Raw genomic sequence first — 21,850 nt, 5'->3', positions numbered from 1 at the left:
TTATTTTACATAAAGGGTATTTTTAATGGTTAAAAACCCACTGAAATAAGTTCAATTTTCAAATTGTATTTGTTGAATTAATATTGTCACATATCATAGAATGTTTTCTATTTTCAAATTTATCTTCCTTTTACCCCCTTTTATGGGTGGGTGTACCTAGCAGAAAAACCTACACCCTGTCATGTTTCTGTTTGAAGAGGATATGGGGCGTGGCTTCAAGATTCAAGATGTACAGTTCATATTTCAGATATTTTGGAAGTGTGCAATTTTAGAATGCTGTAACAATACTTGCCACAATTATCATGCAGTGCACACTTTATATGAGAGCTAGTATGACTGCTCCCAAATATAAATGAACAAGGTGGGGGACTAGTACCTCCAAAAGATAGGGGGAGTACAAATAATATGCTAAACCATTTCCACCACACTTTCCTATGGTTCCATCCACCCATGGCTGCTCTGACTATTGAAGATCTCCTATCACCCATGATAGCTAACTAGAACCTCTATGTTCAGAGGCAGGTTACCTCAGATTCCAGATGTCAGTGACATCAGGGTAATGTTGTTGTCCAGTTAGTTAACTGGATATCATTATTGCTTTATGCAGGCAATTGTAATGTTTTATGCTTAAGGTTTTAATGTTATTGTTTACTTTTATTTCATTTTATGTATTAATTGCATTTCTGTACCACCTTTCCTCCAAGGAGCTCGTGGTGGTGTACATAGGTGTCCCCTTCCTCATTTTATCATCACAACAACCCTGTGATCAAGGTTATATCATTCAGTGGGCATCATGGGTGAGTGGGGATTTGAAATCTCATCTCTCAAGTCCTAGTCCACTACACCACAATTGTTACTATGTGTTTTCAAATGTTTTATGAAATGGATTTTCACTTTAAAATATGTAAGCTGCTTTGTGGAGGATTTCCTCAAAATGGAGTATACATCTCTTTAAATACATACATACATACTAGATCCTAGGAACAAAAGGAAAGACCATCTCCCTTTATGCCCATTTTATGAGTTTGCAGAGACATTTTAGTTGAATTTGACAGTCCTTGAGAGCTTAATATAACTTAAGTCGCCTTTCCAAATCTGGTGGCCTCTAGATTTTTTGGACTCCAACTTCCATCAGTCTCAGCCAGCATGGCCAATGGTAATGCATAAAAGGATTTGAAGGCCAAAACATGTGGAGGGCACCAAATTGGGGTAGATTTGCTTAAGTTGGCAGCCATATAACAATAGGAATTTTTTTTCTTGATGAGTACTTTGATTTGGGGAAGTGTTTGATTATTGTTTAGTTTCATCAACTGATTTTTCCTAACCAGTTGACATTGACCATTAAGGAGCTGCACTGTGCAATTAAAATGCACTGGGAATATGATTTACTTGTAATTATGGCTGGAAGTGCACAAGTGAGAATAACTATATAAAATAAACATGAATAGTAAGTAACATTCCTACAGCTAACCTTCCCTTCTAGGAAAATGAATAATTAGTAATGATATGTACGACAGCAAATCTGCAGTGTAATTACATTATAACCCTGCAGTTACAGTTACAATTCCTCCCCATGGTATATGGTATGCAAATAAACTTGTTGCTATTCTGAGGTGTGCATATTTTATAGGTAGGACTATGGGTTCCTAAACAAGGCTATCTATTCTGACCATAAATATAAACTTGGTTGCCCAATTTTTTCATTCTATAATTTTACTTATTTCAAAAGTTTACCTGTCACTTCTACCATTTCATATAGTTTACAATTTAATTAGATCAATAAATAAACCCTTGAATAATAGAATCAGTTTACAGTTATTTATTTATTTATTTATTTATTTATTTATTTATTTATTTATTAATTAATTAATTATGCCTGAGCTTGGTAATAGACTGGAAAAGGTCAATAAAGTGAAGCTGGCTTCAGACTAGATTGAGGTTCTGTTGGTAGGTGCAGAGGAAAATAGGAAGCTGCTTTACCGCAAGTCAGACCATTGGTTCATCTAGCTCAGCATCGTCTGCACTGACTAACAGTGGCTCTTCAAGATTTGAAGCAGAGTCCTCCCCCAATCCTACCTGAAGATGCTGGGGATTGAACCTGGGATCTTCTGCATGCAAAACAGATGCTCTGCCACTAAGCTACAGCACTCCCCCCATAGTTCATCTGCCCAGTCAGAAGGTGTTCAATCTGCATTGGACGGGGTGGCCTCCTGTTAAAGAAGTATGCTTGTAGCTTCAAGATGGTTCTCTCCACCTCTGAGAGAATGGAATTCCACAATTTGGAGGCTGCCAGACAATGCCCTCTCCTGGGGAAACTCCCCAAAAGTCTGCGAGTGGTGGAGCTACACGAGGGCGCTGTGATGTTACTGTATTAATGTATATATGGTAAGTGCTGTTTGTATAGAAGATATGTGGTAAGTGGAATGAAAGAGGAGGGGGGAGTAAATGAGCAGTAGAATGCTGGATGATTGGCTGAGTGTTTGGATGGCTGAGAGTATAAATGGAAGGATGACAGTTGAATCTGGGTGGACGTTAGTGGGTTGTTTTGGTGGAGTTTGGAGGTGGGTGTGAGTTGGTGTATGTCAGGAGAGTGTGGAGAAAGAGGGAGGTGGAGTTCGAATTAGTAATAAGTCAAATATCACAGTAATAGATGAAACCATATGCTTGTAGATCATTATCAAAGTTATCTTGTTATTAATGTTATTTAATAAATACTATTTTGGTTTACCGACGGCCTGATCCTTGGCTGGGGTTTCACAGACCAGAAGGGAGGGTAAGGTAATAACCAAGGCTGAAGGGAAACAGTAACAAATGGTGGCAGCGGTGAAGAGGAGAAGATAACATTATAAGTATCCAGAGCAACCCCGAGTTATGAGTTATCTGCATTGATACAAAGGGGTTGGGAACAGCATAGGCACGCAGTCACGAATGTAACCGGATAGAGACTCAGGCAAGGTCTCTGGGAACATTGGTTGTAGAACGTGACTGGTGGTGCTGCCTAGCAGGGGGATCTATTGAGATCTGTGCTAGAGCGGAGAGAGAAACCATAAAAAAGGACAGTCCGGACTGGTGGAGTCCCTGGTGGTGCCTAGTGAAAGGCAGTAGCCACGAGCAGGTAGGAACCTGACAGGGAGAGCCAGGGAAGGGCGTCACAGGCGCCCTCTGATTATTTTTCAGATAATTGGGGCCAAAGTCATACAGGGTTTTAAATACTAGTGTGAGTACATTCAATTGGGCCCAGAAACGAACTGGCAACCAATGGAGCTGTTTTTTTCTTTTTTTAAGGGCTATGCAACCCAGACAGCAATCTGGCTGCTGCAGTTTGGATCAGTTGAAGTTTCCAAGTTGTCTTGAAGGGCAGCCCCCTGTGGAGCGCATTGCAATAATCCAATAATGTGTAATGTCCAGGGGCTATTACACTCTGGCCCCAGGGACATGGTAGAACCATCTGAGGCCCGCTGTAATGAATTTGCTAGGCACTTCCAGGATAAAATCTTTAGCATCCGCCAGGACTTAGACTCCAGTGTTATAGCAGGTGAATCGAGCAAGGTATCCAGAGCACAGCCTTGTCCCGATTTCTTGGATGAGTTGCAGTTAGTGCAGCTTGAGGACGTTGACAAGGTGCTTGGACAGGTTCGTGCAACCACTTCTGTGCTGGATCCTTGCCCTTCTAGGCTAATAAAAGCTAGCAGGGATGGAACAGCCGGCTGGGCCAGGGAAGTGATTAATGCCTCTCTGCGAGAGGGGGTGGTCCCTGGCTGCCTGAAAGAGGCAGTAGTGAGACCACTCCTGAAGAGGCCCTCCCTGGACCCAGAAAATCTTAATAACTATAGGCTCGTACCAAATGTTCCATTCCTCAGCAAGGTCCTGGAACAAGTGGTTGCCAGCCAGCTCCAGACACTCTTGGATGAGACCGATTATCTGGATCCATTTCAGTCGGGTTTCAGGCCTGGTTTTGGCACAGAAACAGCCTTGGTTGCCCTGTATGATGACCTTTGTCGGGAGAGAGACAGGGGGAGTGTGACTCTGTTGATTCTCCTTGATCTCTCAGCGGCTTTCGATACCATCAACCATGGTATCCTTCTGGCGAGACTAGCTGAGTTGGGTGTGGGAGGTACTGCATGGCGGTGGTTCTGCTCCTACTTGGCAGGTCGCCTCCATAAGGTGGTGCTTGGGGAACATTGCTCGGCACCCTGGACTCTCCAGTATGGGGTTCCGCAGGGGTCAGTCCTGTCCCCCATGCTGTTCAACATCTACATGAAACCGTTGGGTGTGGTCATCCAGAGCTTAAATCGTTTTTATATTGTTTTGAATTTTAAAATTGTGTTTTTTTTTAAATTGTGTATTTGTTTTAATGTTTCTGATTGCTGTAAACCACCCAGAGAGCTTCGGCTATGGGGCAGTATACAAGTGCAATAAATAAATAATAATAAATAAAAATAATAAATAGTACGACTTAAGGTTTTAGGGGTTTGGTTATTTTACATTGCCTTTTGAAATCTTATTGACTGTAAAATACCCAGAGAATTCAGTTATATAGGCAGGGTACAAATTTAACAAACAACAGTAATGCGTCAATCTAAAATCTAGGTCTCCCTTGCCCAGTTCTGTTTCCTGCACCACACTGGCTTTTTGTGTAATTGTACAATTTATGTAGGGTTTGGTTATGCAGGTTACACAGTGTTTGGTATCGCTGGTGCAGATTTTCTGTTTCTTTGGCCAAAACGTTTGTAAAGAACAGACTATAGGTAGTACAGTAGGGCCCCACAAATGGCAGGTTAGGTTCCAGATTTTGTTAATATATCCAAAACACCAGAATATGGAGATATGTTTCACATATATTCTATTTTATCAGGAGCCATATTTAACAACTGCCCCACAAATCTATTTCACAAACTACTACCTTTCTGCTGTAGACATCATCATGATGCAAAACTAACCTAATGAATCCTCTCTCATTCCACATCTCACCTTTGCCTTTCTTCTGGTGAAACAAATGAGGTTGCTATTCAGCATATGCTAATTGGGACAGATGAAAGAAAGAAAAAGGTGAACAGCCGTCAAGGCAACAAGTGGGTGGCAGGATTTGCACCTTGCACACAAGTTATTTTATGAGAATTTACAAATTTACCAATATTAGCTTAGCTTAATGTTAACTGACACTACAACTGTATTATTATTTTCATATTGCAAAGCCATTAAAACTGTCAGGATTTATTTAGTATGTTTCATATCTGCTTTTTTCTTCCAAGAAGTTCAAGTTGGCATACAACTCCCATTTTATCTTCACAAAAACTGTGTGATGTAGTTTAGCCTCAGAAATTGTGAATGGCTGTCACCTAGTGAACTTCATGCAGTGTGGGGAATTGAACCTGCATCTCCCTGGGTCTGACACCACTGGATTATTACACCACAGTAGCACTCATCTTGCCAACCGCTTTGTTGCACAGGAGGAACTTTTAAGGGGAAACACACAACTGTGATGGTATCACTTTTGTCAGATTCAACAGCCATGTGCGACTCTAATTTGCTGAAGTAAAAGCAAAAACTTATTATTTCTTCAAAGAAAGGGTAGGCACTCCTCTTGTTATATGAAGTTCAGTACTGCTTACTGAAAAACTCAAAAATAAAGAGGAAACGGATTTTATAAGCTGTGTTAGTAGTATAATTGTGCACTTAGTTATAAGAACATAAGGTTTTTCTAGATGTTTAAGAAAGCTTTAGAAATACAGAGAACTCTCATACTACTTACTCATTAATGATCAAATCTGGTGCAAAGCACAGCAGACTTCCATTAGACTGCTTATATGATCTCCATCCTAGAGCAAAAGCCATCAGAAACATCCACGAGTACTGCAGAAGAGTCATTTGGTCGTCCAGATGCAAGTTTCTGAAGCCTGATTGGAAATAAAGGTACAGGTTCGAGCACATTTCCTGTTGTAATTTACTGCTTGTCTAAGTCTCATTTTGAATGTTACAGTTCAGAACAGCTTCTTAAGAAAATTCAATCAAGGAACATTAAATCCTAAATAGTTTTATGAAATAGCAATGCTAAACGGCAAAAACAAATGTTAATAAAAGTATATTAATATCAGCAAATATATACAGGCAAATTACAGATGATACTGCAATGAAATGTAACAATGCTCCAAAAGACTCATACAAAAGAGTGAGTCTGTTGGAACTTTGTTACATTTCACTGCAGTTTCACTCCCAACACCCTTGGAAGGAGAATGATTTAAACTAAAGAAGGAATGGACTGTAAGGAAAAGAGTGTTTAATCTTTTACCGAACTGTCACCCCTCTCCAATCTCTCCCACCCGCAGTGGATGATCAAAGGGTTGGATCAACTCCCCCATAAGGAGCTTACAATATTTGGGGTGTTTTAGTTCAGAAAAAAGGTGAGTGAGGAGGGACATGATACAGCGGCATAGAATTATACATTGTATTGGAGAAAGTGAATAGAGAGAAGACCTGCCCCTCATGTATTAGAACCCAGGGGTTATCCACTGAAGCTAAATGTTGGGATTCAAGACAGACATAAAGGAAGTACTTCAAAACTCGGACAGCTTTAAAAGTAGATTAAATAAATTAATGGAGGATAAGACTATCAATGACTACTAGACATGATGACTGTGTACTTCCCTCAGAGGTGGCATGCTTCTGAATATCAGCTGCTGGGGAACACGAGTTGGGAGAGTGCGACTATGCTCATGTCCTGCCTGCAGGCTTTCCCCATGTATCTGGTTGGCCACTGTGAGAACAAGATGCTGAACTAGATAGGCCTTTGGTCTGATCCAACAAGGCTCCACTTAAAATTTTATGGAGAGTTTTGGGAGAGATGTGACTGGCAAATGAAAGATTAAGCATTTCCTTCTCTGACGCAAATCACTTCCTTCTGACAGTACAAGCAAGAGGCGCTTCATTATACAGCGCTATTGTGTGATGCATATACTACCTCAAAAAATTCAACCTATTAGAAATCATAGTCACCAGCTTACTAACCACCACATTTCACATAAGCAGTACAACACAAGAGCACCCAAAGTACACCAAATGCTACTGATGATAAAGTCTCACTGTTGAGGCTGAAGGTTTATTCTGCACCACTCAAACTTTGCAATGGGCATGAATGTGATGTTGATTCCTTGTTTTTCCATTGACAACATTGTTGTGGCTTTCTCTAGACTGCTTCCAGGGTGAGAGGGTGGTCTGGAGTGGTGTGTGTTGATGGAAAGTGGTTTCATGCCCCTGGAGTAAGAGTCCAATCCATTATGAAACTGTGCCCTTCCTGGGTCAGAATCAGGGGGATGCGCATGAGTTTTTGTCCTAGGTGAGAGCTAGGGTGTGAGTCTCATCCAAGTTTTCTTTGTTTGACTATCATCTAACCTCTGCTGTATTCCTGTTTTCTAAAGGTGGATCAAGGAACAGGTCAGGAACAGGATGGGGGGATGGGAGTGGGACTGCCATTCCTGTGATGGTAGGTACAGGGAGATATGGTGGTGGGTGAAGGTATCCAGGAGGGAGGAGAAAGGATAGTTACATCAAAGCCCTTGCCCTCTCTGCTTTGCCTGCTGCAATTCAGAATTTGGGGGTGCTAGTCAGCTGACCTCCTGGCCTTGTGGTGGTGGTGTTAAATGCCAGGTCTGCTTAAAATAAAACATTTGGCATCCATGATTTGATCATACATGAGAGGGCAGACTTGGCATGTATAACTGAAACCTGGACAGATGAGCTGGGTGTCCCAGTGCTAATCCAGCTGTGTCTGCCTAGTACTCAATGCAGCACCATTCCAGGTCAAAGGGATGGGGATAGGGAGTTGCAATCATCCAGAAAGAGTCCATCTCCTTTAGCAGGAAACTAATTTGCACGATGTCTTGGTGTGAGGGACTGTTTGTGGTGGTGGGCCAGACAGACAGAACAGGGATGCTGTTAGGGTACCATCTACCCCACTGCGTTACAACCTCCCTAACTGAGCTGGTGGAGGCAATCTCAGATGTGGCAGTGTTGGGAGATTTCAATATTTATGCTGAGGCTGCCTCAAATGGGCCAGCTCAGGACTTCATGGCTTCCATGACAATCATGGTGCTGTTTCAATACATCAATGGCCAGACACATGTGGCTGGGCATACTGTTGACCTAATCTTTGCAACAGAGTGGGTTGGTAATAGCCCGCTGATAGGAGGACTCACTCTGTGTTCACTATCATGGACAGACCATTCCCTGGTCAGGTTTGGGCTGAATGTAGTTACTCCACTCTGCAAGGGTGGAGGACCCATTGAGATGGTCCACCCTCAAAGTGGAATCTGATGGATTCTTGAATGCTTCAGCTGACATGGCGGGTGATCCAAGGCTCTTAGTCTCACTGTGGAATGGTAAGACGTATACAACCATCAACACTATCGCTCCTAAGTGCCCTCACCACCACTGTGGACATCGCCACCTTAGTACTCCAGTGACCTGTGTTGTATGAAACAGGAGGGTCGGTGGCTGCAGTGCAGGTGGCATAAATCTTGGTCTGAACCTGACTGAACATGCGTAAGGTTGTACCATTGTGCCTACCACATGGCAGTGGTGGTGATGGTGAAGAAAGCCTCCTACTCTGCCACTATTGCATCTCATAAGTAGCCATTCGGCAAAGCTTTTCAGAGTGATGAATGAGCTTTTGTCATCTGGCCACGACAGCGTTGCTCTGAGACCCTCGGAGGTCTGCTGTAACAACTTTACGAGGTGCTTTAGGGACAAAATTGCTCAGATTCAGAATGAGTTGGATGGCACAGTTAGAGCAAATGGCCAATATCTCCTTTCTGGGAAAGGTGCTCAAGAAGGTGATGGCAATCCAGCTTCAAGCATGCTTGAGGAAAATGATTACTTGGATAATAATCTGGCTTCAGGCCTGGCCATGGCACTGAAAGTGCCTTGGCCACCCTGGTTGGCGACATTTGTCAGGAGAGAGATAGGGGAGTGCACCCTGCTTGCTCTCCTTCATTTCTCAGTGGCTTTTGATACTGCTGACCATGGTAGCCTTTTGGAATGTCCCAGGGAGGTGGGGGCACTGTGCTTCAGTGGTTCCTCTCACACCTACTGTTTGGCACCATGGGAGCTGTCCTGTGGTGTTCCTCAGGGTTCCATCTTGTCCCCCATGCTATTTAATATTTATATGAAGCCACAGAGAGCTGTCATCAAGACATTTGGAGTCAGGTGTCACCAATAAGCAGATGATGCTCTACTCTACCTCTCTGTTCCATCTGAATTGGGAGAGGCAGTTGAAGTACTGGACCAGTGCTTGTAAGCGGTGATGGGCTGGATGTGGGTTATTAAACTGGGGCTAAATCTTGAAAAGTTATGTGTCCAAAATTCTCATGTCCAGGAGGTGGGGAGAAGTCCTGTTTTGGATGGGGTTGCACTCTCCTTGAAGGAGCAGGCCTGCAGCTTGGGGGTACTCCTGAATCCAATGTTGTCAGTGGAGGTTCAGGTGGCCTCAGTGTCTAGGAGTGTCTTTTTCGAGCTCCTGTTGGTTCACCAGCTTTGGCCTCTTTTAGACAGAGATGACTTGGCCATAGTACTTCATGTTCTGGTAACTTCCTGGTTGGATTATTGCAACTGCTCTACGTGGGGCTGCCCTTGAAGACAATTCTGATACTTTTAACTGGTCCAAAATGCAGCAGCCAGATTACTGGCTGGGGTTCCTTTTAGATCTCATATAACCCCTGTTTTAGAACAGCTGGATTGGTTGCCAGTTCACTTCTGGGCTCAATTTAAGGGGCTCGTGCTAGCGTTTTAAAGCCCTAAAAAACTTAGGTCCTAAATATGTGAAAGACCACCTCCTTCCCTACATACCCTCTGGGGTATTGAGATTAGCAGGGCGGCCCTTTTGGTAGTTCTGCCACCCTCGGAAGCTTGGGGAGTGGTGACCTGAGAGAGGGCATTCTCCATGGTGGCCCTTAAGTTGTGGAAGTCCTGCCCACTGAGGTGCATCTGGTAACTTCACTGTACAGTTTTAGGCAAACAATGAAGATGCATCTCTTTACCCTGTCCTTTTAAACCTGAGACACATATTTTTAGGACGTATTTGTGATTTTAGGTTGTTTTTAATGATGTATTTTAAAACAATTTAAGACAGTTTTGAATTGTTGTAACCTACCCTGGACTTTCACTGGACTTTTGCTTCAAAGGAGCTGGTAATGGGAATATATTGCTATTATTACTATTACTCAGGAGGAAGAGGAGGATGTAGAAAGGTTCCTGTCCCACACTGCTTTCCCGAAGCTAGTGCAACAAGGACAGAAGGCAAGTGTAACTATCATTGGTCAAGATTCTAAGAGAACAGGGACAAGTTATTTTGAGCACAGCTAAACAGCAGATTTAAAACAGTTTTACTGTAACTTTTTTTCTTTCCTCTAAAACACTGCACATGGTAGCCTTTCTTAAACCTCACTGCCAATGTCACTGCTGTCTGCAGCTGGAGTACCTAAACCAAAGCAGCAGACTATAGGGAGGAAGTCTGTGGTGCTGTTCTCCTCCTGGTATTATTTTCTGTTCCATGTTTTCCTTTTGTGGCAAACTATACATGAGCCAAAATGATTACCAGTAAGGGGAAAACATGGATAATTTATCAAATTAATTTTGTAGATAGAAATGCAACCCATCATCTCTTTTCAACTGTGAATGAGGAAACTGTCAACTGGAACTTTTTCTACAATGTAAGATGAGAGTTCCATGGATATGAATGGGATATGGCATGGCAAAACACACGTTAAGAAAGAATGGTCTACATTCATGTAATACATTACACAAACACACCCCTACCTGGTATTGCCTTTGCCCATTTCACAGCAGCTACCACTTGTCTTCCTCCTAGCATATTGAGAGTTGACATAATGCGCCAAGTTGTGTCTGGTACTGTACTGTCATAGCCTGAAAACATCACTTCTGGCTCAATGACTTCCAGCAGGGAAACCAGAGTAGGAGTTAGCTGTGGCAGGGAGGCAGGAACAACAGCCTTGTTTGCAGAACTTTCTGTAGTCTCTCTCCCTGCAGTCATGCTAGATTGCTGAATTCCTTTTATTTTCTTCTTTGTCTTTCGAGCTAGAAAATTTTTAGAAAAGAAAGTCATCTTAAACAGAAGACTAGAAAATGCTGCTGACTATAATGAATGCCATCTTCCATTTCATTGGCATTGAAATGACTCTTCAGAGCAGGAATGGGGAACCTGTGCCTCTCCTGATCTTGTTGGACTACAACTCCCATCATACCTGACCACTGGCCAGACTGGCTGGGACTGATAGGGGTTGGAGCCCAACAACATCTGCAGGGCCACAGATTTCCCATCCCTGCCATATGCTTTTATTTGTATGAGCAGAAGATGAAATGAATTGTAAAATGGAAGAAAGCCAGTAGTGCATAGGCGGGATTAATGAAGAACCCAATCCATCTAAAGCTTTAACATTCAGTGGTTTCAATAAGGCCTTTGCATGGGATTTAAATCATGACAACAGAAATAAGAGAGAAAAATAACTTGGCAACGAATCAACAAAACAATATATGCACTGTGGAATTATGCATGCATGTACATGCATATCTAGACATGAATCGCCACAGCCAAGAAAGTTTTGTTTCTTCTACAGCTGGACAAAAAGAAAAAATTCTTTAGCAACTGCTTGCTGTTGTAATTAAACTATGAAATACATATACCAAACGAACTACTCAAATTATAATTCGCCAAATACTGTTTTTATTAATATTTCCACAGGAACTGTGTCACTTGTGTGCCTTTTTACTTCTATGAATCATGTCCTGAAATTTTCTCAGTATATAAAAGGTAAAGTGAAATCTATCTCATAGTGGAATTACCAAAGTGGGCAAAACGGACAAACCAAATAATGAACAGCATTTATAAAGTTAACAATAGCAAAGAGTTGTCAAGCGCTTTGCTGTCTTTTAAAACTCCTGATTGGCTAAGGGTCAGATCACCTTGACATAACATTTGCGTACAGCACTGCTTCCCATGTCGTGTTCTACAGTTGGCGGTCCCAAATGTAGCAGTGCTTTGGGCAGGGATTGCCATTACAGAAATCACAACAAATATAAAACATGGAGGCATTATAAGCTTAACAATGACACTGCCAACTCCAGAGCTGAACCAACACACACAATTAAGGTTGTGGAAACACACATACCCACCCACCACATACAAAATCATTATTAGATGCATTATTAGTTATTTTACTATTAGCTGCCTATTAGCTACAGAGTTCTAAGTTACATGGTTTGCATTTAAAGCCCTAAACAACTTGGGACCAGGATACCTAGCAGACCGCCTTCCCCAGTACTGACCAAGCTGATCTTTAAGATCTTCCAAGGAGACTGCTTGTCATTCCACAACCAGCAAATTGTCACTTGGTGATAAAGAGGGAGTGGGGCTTCTTAGTGATCACATCCACACTCTGGAATGCCCCCTACCGGTAACTCATGAGGCAGAGACAGTAATGACCTGCAAATGACTCTTAAAAACCTAAGCTTCATCTTAACTTTTTTTTATTTACCTAAGTTTCGATGTCACTCAATTTTCTTTGTACGCTGCTCAGTTTAATTTGTGATACATAGTTTTGTTTTGATTTTATTTTCAGGAAATTTTATTAATTCCGGTTGTATTTTCACTGTTTTTAGTGTAAACTGCTAAGATATTATATTAAGCAATATTAAACAATTAAAATAAATAAAATCATGATAATTTAGAGATCTTACTTGTGGGATCAAATTAATTAATAGTTTTTAATGAACAAGCATTTCTTTATTTAGCCTCAACTAAGTAGGGCAGTGGACAATCGCTTGCTGGCCAGAGCAAAATGTTCCATTTAAACTGGCCTTAACACTTTACACCATCTTCTCAGAGTGGCCTTCAATGAAGATATGTTTCAAAGATGTATTTATTAAGGTCAAACAATTAAACATACAGCATAAAAACCGTAATCTAGACAAAAGGAATTCAAAGCAAGGTCTGGGAAAACAAAAAAGACTTTGCCTGGTGCCAAAAGTGACATCAACACAGGCACCAGATGAGCCTCTATCTCTAGAGACAGAGATTCCATAGCCAGTATGCCACAACTGGTAACAGTCTTTTCTTTAGTAGTCACCTGCCACACTTTACCCAGAGGCAAAATGTGTAAAAAGGCCTGAAATTATGACTGAGGGTTCAGATAGGTGCATATGGAGACCAACAATCATTCAAGCACTCTGGCCTCAAGCCATAAAGAACCTTAAAGGACTGGGTGTGGGCCAACAACTTGAGCATGAATCTTAGAAATCCACCTTGTGAGTGGGAGGCTTCCATGTCCAGGAGATAGGTCAATTGCTTGTTCTGGATGGGGTTGCACTCCCTCTGAAAAAACAGGTTCACAACATGGTGGTACTCCTTGATTCATCTGTGTCATTAGAGGTCCAAATGACCTCCAAGACCAGAAGTGCCCACTACCAGCTTCAGCTGGCACACCAGCTGCAACAATTCCTGAAACATGATGGTCTGCCCACAGTGTTCCATGCATGGGTAACCTCAAAACTCAATTACTGTAACATGCTTTAAGTGGCACTGCCCTTATACCTGGTCTGAAAGTTGCAGCTAGTGCAGAATGCAATGGCCAGACTGCTTACAGGAGCAGGCTACTGGTAACATACTGCTCTGCTGCTGAGAGAGCTGCACTGGTTACCAATTGGCTACTGGTCCCAGTTCAAGGTTCTTGTGTTAATTCACAAAGCTCTAAACACCTTAGGCCCAAATTGCCTTAAGGACTGCCTGATTCTGCCTGATTCCTTGTTGCTCTGCCTTGACTGCTAAGATCTTCTGATGGGGCACTTCTATGGTTCCATATGATGATGATGATGTCGCTTTTTTCCAAAATGGAACTCAAAGAGACTTACAAAAAAGAAAAGTAATTGTGCTCAAAGTAGCTTACAACAAAAGCAAACAACAATTACAAAAACAATTTCATAATAAAATACAACAGCAGTAATAAAACAATAACAAATGTCACACAAACACAAAAACCTTTTCAATACTGTAAGTATAACATTACATTCTTTAGCAGGCCACATTACACCTCTTGGCAATATGGCAAAAATAAAAGGAAATTAAGACCGTTTCAGCTTTGCTCCTAGAAACACCCCACCCATGATGTTACTCGCAGTCTCGCTCCTGCAGCCACTTCTTGCAAGCCCTCCAAAGGCCGGAGGTAGTGGGGTAGCTGGAAACACCACATTCATGATTTTATGCACAGTAGCTCAGACAAGTCCCATCATCTTCCAGAGAACCTGCCATGTTGATAAAATTGCAACCTCAACCCCCTTTTTAATATCACTGTTAAAGGCCTTTCCCAGGGACGAAGCTTTTAAGTGTGGCAGGCCCCGCCCTGTACAACTCCTTGCCATTAGAGGTTTGGCAGGAATCATCCCTGCTTATTTTTGGATAACTTCTTAAAATTGAATTGTTCAAACAGGTCTTTCAAACCTGAGATTTCAAACCAGCCAGCTTTTACCAATGTCTGAGATGCTTGTGCACAACAGCCAGTGTGATATAGTGGTTAGAGTGTTGGACTAGGATCTGGGAAACCAGGGTTTGAATCCTCACTCAGCTATGAGGCTCATTGGGTGACCTTGGGCCAGTCACTGCCTCTCAGCCTAACCTACCGCACAGGGTTGTTGTGGGAATTAAATGGGGGGGGAGAACTCTGTATGCCGCTTTGAGCTCCTTGGAGAAAAGGTGGGATATAAATACAATAAATAAATAAAAATAAAATAAAGTTGTTGGATATGTAATAAGTACCACACTCTGTGCAGTGGCACAAATACTGTAGATGGAAATGCAAGCTACAGTAGTTGGAATTATGGACTCTCACTTATCCATGTGAGGTGGTTCTACAAATGGTATGCACACACAATTCTCTGGACAGATTACCCTATCTTCACTTATAACTCTGCTTGCACCAAGCAACAATTTACACATGCAAAGGAAACATCTCTGGACTTTCCCTATTTTGTCTCATGTTGCAGGGCCTAATGTAATTGTGGGTAAGATCAACTGTTCCATGCACAAAAGGCCCAACTAGCATTCACTAGTTCAGGGCAAGTAGCATACTGATCAGCACCTCTCTCCGCATTTTAAAACATTCCCTTAAATTTGAAAACTATCAACAAGCAAAACATGCACATCAACTTTGTAATTTAGAACATTCCTTTGAAGTTTGTTATGTCACTTTATGCTTTCACATAAAACAATTATCAGGACAGAGGGGCCAAATCTGGAAAAATTCTTAGAATTATTTTGAAACAAGTTCTACATTCCATTAGTCGCAGTTCTCAGACTCTCTTAAAGCAGCAGATCTGAAGCACCATCGCAGTCGTATTATAGTACATTTTAAAGTTTAAGAGCCCTGTAATAAGAATTACAGTACTGCAATTCTAAGGGGCAGAGCATGTCAGTCCATAATAACCCTTCAACACTTTTTATGAGTACCAGAGATCTTTACTACATACTATTTGTCAATTGTTCTGGGTATGGCACTTCCATTATAGTTTGGCTCTAGAGGAAAAATAGGACTTGAAAATTCCTAAGAGTTAGAACAACAGTAAATGCAAAACACATTGACGCTATTTTGCAAAAGCACAAGCAGCCAAGTATTTTAGTTGTTTGCCCAATTAGTTCCATTTAACTAAACTTTTATTTGCAAAGACCTATAACGTATTACTTCCAAATTAATAAGTTTCTGATAAAGACATTCTATCATTAGACATGAGAACTTAAAATAATCAAAACCCTTAATATTACAGAGGCCCTGTTGATATTAAATAGTCACAGCACAATTATGAAATTTCAATCATAATTAGTGATCCTGACAAAGTTAAAATGGGGGAGAGGATTAAAAAGTGTTTACTTCACTCCTAATTATAACAGAGGAGGGCTCAAATCTCCCTACCTTTGCAAATGTGGAGCAGCAGGGCCAGATCACAAGGCAGGCTTGCCTGCTTAGCTACTGAGCTTGATATTATCATTTCAACCTTAGTCAGACAGGCAGGCTTGCTTAGTAAGCCCTCTCTGCTACTAGTTCTCCTTCAATTTCACAAAACCAAGTGAAATTTTTGCTTGCAAAAGGTTGTACTGGAAACCTAATGCTTTTCTGACACTGAATTTTGATTATTTTAGCTCAAGGTGGCACTAAAACTTTCCTGTAAATTAGCATGTGTCACATAACAATCCCATCAGAGAAGTATTGTGAATTAGAACAGCTGAATAATTATTCTATTATGGTTGTACTGATGCAAATTGTACTGAATCATAACAGGGAAGATTGAATTGACATGCAGACCACTTATGGCAACTCTAAATATTCTTCTATTGTGGAATTTTATTCCTTGCATTGTATCTTTAGTTAAATTTCTATAATGTATTTGATGAGTGAATTGTATACAGCATTCACTAATAGGCAAAAAAAACCACACCCTGCACTTCAAGAATGTACCGATAGCTAATAGATGTATGTATGTATGTATTTTATTTTATTATACTTGTATACCGTCCCATAGCCGAAGCTCTCTGGGCGGTTTACAGTAACTAAAAACAAATACAATTTAAAATACACCTTTTTAAAAAACAATTTAAAACACAATTTAAAAATTTTAAACAATACAAAACACATGCTAAAATGTCTGGGAGAAGAGGAAAGTCTTGACCTGGCGCCGAAAAGATAACAGTGTTGGTGCCAGGGCCACCTCATCAACAAAATCATACAGGGAGATGTACAGTGTGAATGCAGCCTAAATCTTTCTCTTGCCCTCCAATCCTATTTTTTAAAGCATAAGTGGTTTGGGGTAGTGGTGGAGAGTTAATACCGCTAACTCCATATTTGAGAACTATTAATGGGACAGATGCTGAAATGTGACAATCAGATTTCTGTTTATACCATTAAAATGATATTAAGACTCCAGAGATGAAGGGTTCCCCCATTCCTATAGAGGCACAGGGAAGGAGGAAGCAACATGATAGATTCAGGCTGTTTTTCTCTCCAAAACTCAGCATGAAATCAGAGGACTGCTCCTCCCTTCACATATGCCAGATGACTCAGAGGAAGAGAGATGTCAATGGCTAGTACAAATGAATGATTGATCAGGGAAGAGCCATAGGTCAGTAGTATCACAAATGCTTTGCATGCACAAGGTCTCAAGGTCAATCCCTGCAACTGCAATTAAATAGTGAAGTAGTAGGTGATCTGAATGACCTCTTCCTGAGATCCTGTAGCGCTGCTGCCAGTCAGAGTAGACAATAATGGGCTGGAAAGATCAGTGGTCTGACTCAGTATAAGGCAGTTTCATAGGTCCACTCCAAGTATTAGTGTCTAAGCCAAACCAAATTTGTGGATCTCTATGCATATTTTTCAGCATTCTCTGTACATAAATATTTCAGTAGCTATACTTATGGGGAAGCATTAGCAGCTTGATTTATTAGCTTCCCTGCGTGCTACTGAAATACAATGAAAACAAAGGAAAGGCATGTTTCTTTGACTTAAAGAAAATGTAAGACATGACTAAATTGTGTTTTTTGATTAAAGAAATTAGTGAAGACCTCTGTGCACTGGGTATCAATAACCACAGTTGATTGACATTTCAAACATGGACAGACACAATATTGCACCAGTATCCAAAAAGGTGAATGATAAAAGTTTTGTTTCTGAACTGCCCAGGGAATACTAGATGATGGGAGGCCATATAAATAACTGTAGTTTATAAGTCAATTTATTAAACTGTTAAAGATGTAAAACTGCAAATTCTTTGTGTGTTTGAAGTTAATTTGTTAAAGATGGTCATCAGTACCACTCTGCTGGTCAGTAAAACCGCAAAAAGGGGGAAGAAAAAACCTGACATTTTTATTATTTCAGAAGTCAGTATTTTTATTGTCAACTGTTGGAAGTGGGCCAAGAGCAACTCCTGTTTGGATTCTTCTGTTCGTATTCCAGAAGGAAGGTTAGGGTCGTCCAGCTGGCTAGGCTTGCCTTCCTTTACCTGTGCTCTTCTCTACCTAATTTCCTTCTGTTGTAAACTGATATGCTCAGGGAAGTTGACCTGTCCCTCCTTCGTCTTTCTTCTTCAACTGTCTGAGGAGAAAGGAGACATATTTGTCTTTGCTCTCTCTCCTGAACCATGAGGGCAATGCCCAGACTTGGGTTAACTTACGTTAGAACTAGGTATGCCTTTCCTTTGTACTATGCATTGCTATAAATAAAGTAGCTTTTTCTTATTTTACTAAGTCTTAAGTCTCAGTGATTTAAAAATGTAAATTTACTGCCTTCAAGTCGATTCTGACTTATGGCAACCCTATGAATAGGATTTTCGTGGTAAGCGGTATTCAGAGGGGGTTTGCCATTGCCTTCCTCTGAGGCTGAGAGGCAGTGACTGTCCCAAGGTCACCCAGTGAGCATCATGGCTGTGTGGGGATTCGAACCCTGGTTTCCCAGGTCGTTGTCCAACACTCTAACCACTATGCCACACTGGCTCTCCTCAGTGATTTAAATGCAGACTAAAAGCCTGCTTCTTAGGTAAATACACACACTGGCACACACAGCTCAGAACGCTGAGTTACTCTACATATGCGTAACAAAGAACAGAGCTAGAAAGACAAAAACTGAAAATGCTCATGCTCCATTTGTTTTGTAATAGTCACTGGAAGTGTTTCACTAGGAATTTAGCTGCACCCAGCTGATTACAGTTTTAAAAATCATATTTCTATGAATACATAAAGTAACAGTGTGCAGAGCCAGGCCACGGCACTGCACTCTTTATGGTAGAGAGGAAAGTTTTGACATATGCAGAAGGAGCATTTCACTGCTTGGAAGTGAAGATCTGCCTACCTCCAGAGATCAAGAACTACAATTACTCCTGGAACTGACCTCTGCTGTCCTCCTAGCATCTCCCACTCTCAGCACCTTTTCCAATCCAATAGTCACCATGGACAGCTGGTACTTCTGCTGGAGAAGAGTAGCATTCCAGTGCATAGAGGGAAAAATCCACCTACCTTCCTGGGTAGAGGTCCAGAGAAACCAGCATTTGCAAGACCTCTTTAAACAACAGGCATTTAGCAGGTGGCTGCCCAGAAAAAGCTGTAAGCTCCACCCTCCTTCAGCATGCTTTGGTTCCTTCGCTTTGTGGCTTATTTGAATATCATTTACTATTACATATGAATGGGATGTTTGGGTTCTTACTGCTCTGTGATGACTGTAATTTTTAACAACTTCAAAAAATGGATATTTGTAGCTTTACTTTTTGAAGTAATTCTTGGAGGCACAATGGGGGCATTAATTAACAATACAAGTAAAACAAAAGAAAACAGTTGTACCCAAATCTACATATACAGGAGTCTGGTTGTACAGTAGGGCTTTCCCGCCTCCTCTTCCACTCCACATCAGCCCCTTGGTCCCTCCAAACTTGAGAGGGGGGCTTAGAAAACACCTAGGATTTTCATCTATTTCCCTTCACCTACTACAATCCCCACCCCACCACATCCCCTGCCTCCCCTGAGAGTACCACAATCCCCAGGACAGGCTTTTGGGAAGCACAGAGGATCGCAGTGAGGCTGAAAGGGAAAGAAAATACCACTGCTTGAAGAGACTTTACCATTATCTTTCCTTTACGTCATCAAATCTACAAACTATTATTTAAGTATTTTCAAAAATGCAATGTAACTAAACTTCACTGGAGAATAAATGTCTTCTCAAAATCTCAATTTAAAATATTTATATTACCTCCCAACATAATAGCACTATTTGTATGGCAATTATGTCTGTAAAAGAAACATCAACAACACCTCCACACCAGTAGTGTAGGTGGAATCGCTCCCTTTAAAATAATGAACATATTGAGGGAGGAGGGACATGGGAACCAGGTAAATCTCCATTGCTAATAATTCACAAGAACAAGAATAGCACAGTCAACATGCTTAGTAGTGAATATCAGATTTTAAAAAACCTAGGATAACAACAGAGGAAATTAGCCTCAAACCTCACACATCATGGTGCAGGGTCCAAAACCCTTTGGGATTCTCCACGTATAAGAATGTAGGAAGCATGAAACGTTGTCCAGAACTTGTCCAAGAAATTTTTCAGCCTAAGGCAGAACAATAAATACCCCCCCAAACAAGGTGCAACATATCCAAGGCCAGTCAAGTTAGTTTGGCATCTGAGGCAGAAAATCATACAAGTGCCAAACCTCTTCCCTAGCTGTGAAAATATAACAATAATAAATGCAATAATAATTTGCTGCCTTTTTATGACATGCAAATTTAGCTGCCTGAGGCAGCCCCTTATTTTGTCTAATGGTAGGGTCAGCCCTGAATTTGCCTACCACACATTTTGCCAAAATGTTACTGATATTGCAACTACAAGGACTTCCTGGGTTGCAATGATAAGCCTGCCATAGTCACTTCTCCTCAGCAAGGATCAAGCCTGCAAGTCTGTTCATTAAGAATTTACCAGAGAATAAGGTTTCACCAAATGTTATCACTTATCCATACTTTAAATGTTTCATATTGGTGACAGTGAGTCAATATTTTTGTTTCTTCCTTATTTGCATTCAAGCTGCTGAACTCCCAACACAGTATCTATTGAAAACAGGAGTGTACAAATAGTAGGTGATAATGGGAATGTGAAGACATAAAAAGATTAGCATGCATACAGATCAGACTACAATAAGACTTCAATGCAAAATATACTTTTTGTGGGAGTCTAGAAAAGATTTGGAAATACATGCTGAAAGAAATATCTAAGTTGTAGCTAGAAAAATATACTACACTGTAGATATACAGTGGGATTTTTATCCTGACAATGTGACAGCAACTTTAATGGTTCACAGGTGGAGGCCAATGGTAAGGTAATTGTGTCCTCGACAGGGCAATTTCTTTCATCTGTGTAAACTGGGAGCTTCCACAGCACGGGGGTTGAATACTTATGCAAGCAAGATGTTTCAGTTTTTTTTGTTTCTTACAAACATTTCCCAAAATAAAACAAATGTCACCTTACAATAATTGATTTTGAGTTTCAGTGTTTCAAAATAAAATATCATACAGAACAAAATTACAATGTACCATCTGTAATTCAGTAATATGAGAGCATTGGTCAGGGGTCTGATTACTTTTGCAAGACACTGTATGTTAAATACAGTAGCAAACACATATTCTGAAAACGTAAAGTAATAGTGTATACTGCCACTAACCCACTTCATGCATTATTCCCCTGAAGGGATCACTGTGTAGAAAGAGGCACTGTGGACATGTGCCACTGGCTCTGCCCTCAACATCATGCAGCTTCTCCCATCCCTGATGACCACAAGTTAGGTATGGATTTCTGAGCCAGGAAAGCCTAGGCATAAACATCTCTATTTGTATAGGCTGCCATGGCAGCTGGATATAACAAGAAAGGCCAAGGGAAGATGTGCAACTCTGGAGGAAGGGCTAGATCCCTTTCTATATGTGGGCCCTCTTCACATATGGAAAGTGTGACAAGGGCTTCTGTCTCTTAAATGTAAAAATGAAGTGTTTCTACGTTTTCTAAGGTTAAAACACTGCACATTACCTTCTAGATTCATCCCAGCTTGAAGACATTTCCGATAGCGACAAGCTGGGCAGTTTTTTCTCCGAATTTTGTCAATAATGCAGTCATTTCTTCCAGCACAGAGATAATTGTGCTGCCCTATATTTGTAAAAAAAACAAAAAAAATCTATTATTATGAATATTTACATTTCTAACATCTACTCCTGGGGAAGGGAAAGAACAAATGGACTTCTCTATCTTTTCCATCTAGATAGAAAATGCAC

The 21,850-nt window shown here is 41.0% G+C and overlaps 1 protein-coding gene across 3 annotated transcripts in view; it reads right to left on the bottom strand.

Annotated features, from left to right (window-relative positions):
- Positions 1-21,850, bottom strand: part of NR3C1 (nuclear receptor subfamily 3 group C member 1) — a 98,600-nt gene that overhangs the window by 14,228 nt on the left and 62,522 nt on the right. For all 3 annotated transcript variants that reach the window (XM_061616978.1, XM_061616977.1, XM_061616976.1), the window contains exons 4-6: positions 21,609-21,725; positions 10,810-11,088; positions 5,753-5,897 (exon numbers count right to left, since the gene is read on the bottom strand). In XM_061616978.1, coding sequence (XP_061472962.1) covers positions 5,753-5,897; positions 10,810-11,088; positions 21,609-21,725 — 541 coding nt within the window. The remainder of the gene's footprint in view (positions 1-5,752; positions 5,898-10,809; positions 11,089-21,608; positions 21,726-21,850) is intronic.

The sequence above is a fragment of the Rhineura floridana genome, chromosome 3, assembly GCF_030035675.1.
Source record: "Rhineura floridana isolate rRhiFlo1 chromosome 3, rRhiFlo1.hap2, whole genome shotgun sequence".
NCBI lineage: Eukaryota > Metazoa > Chordata > Lepidosauria > Squamata > Rhineuridae > Rhineura > Rhineura floridana.
This window is presented reverse-complemented; position numbering and strand designations above follow the sequence as displayed.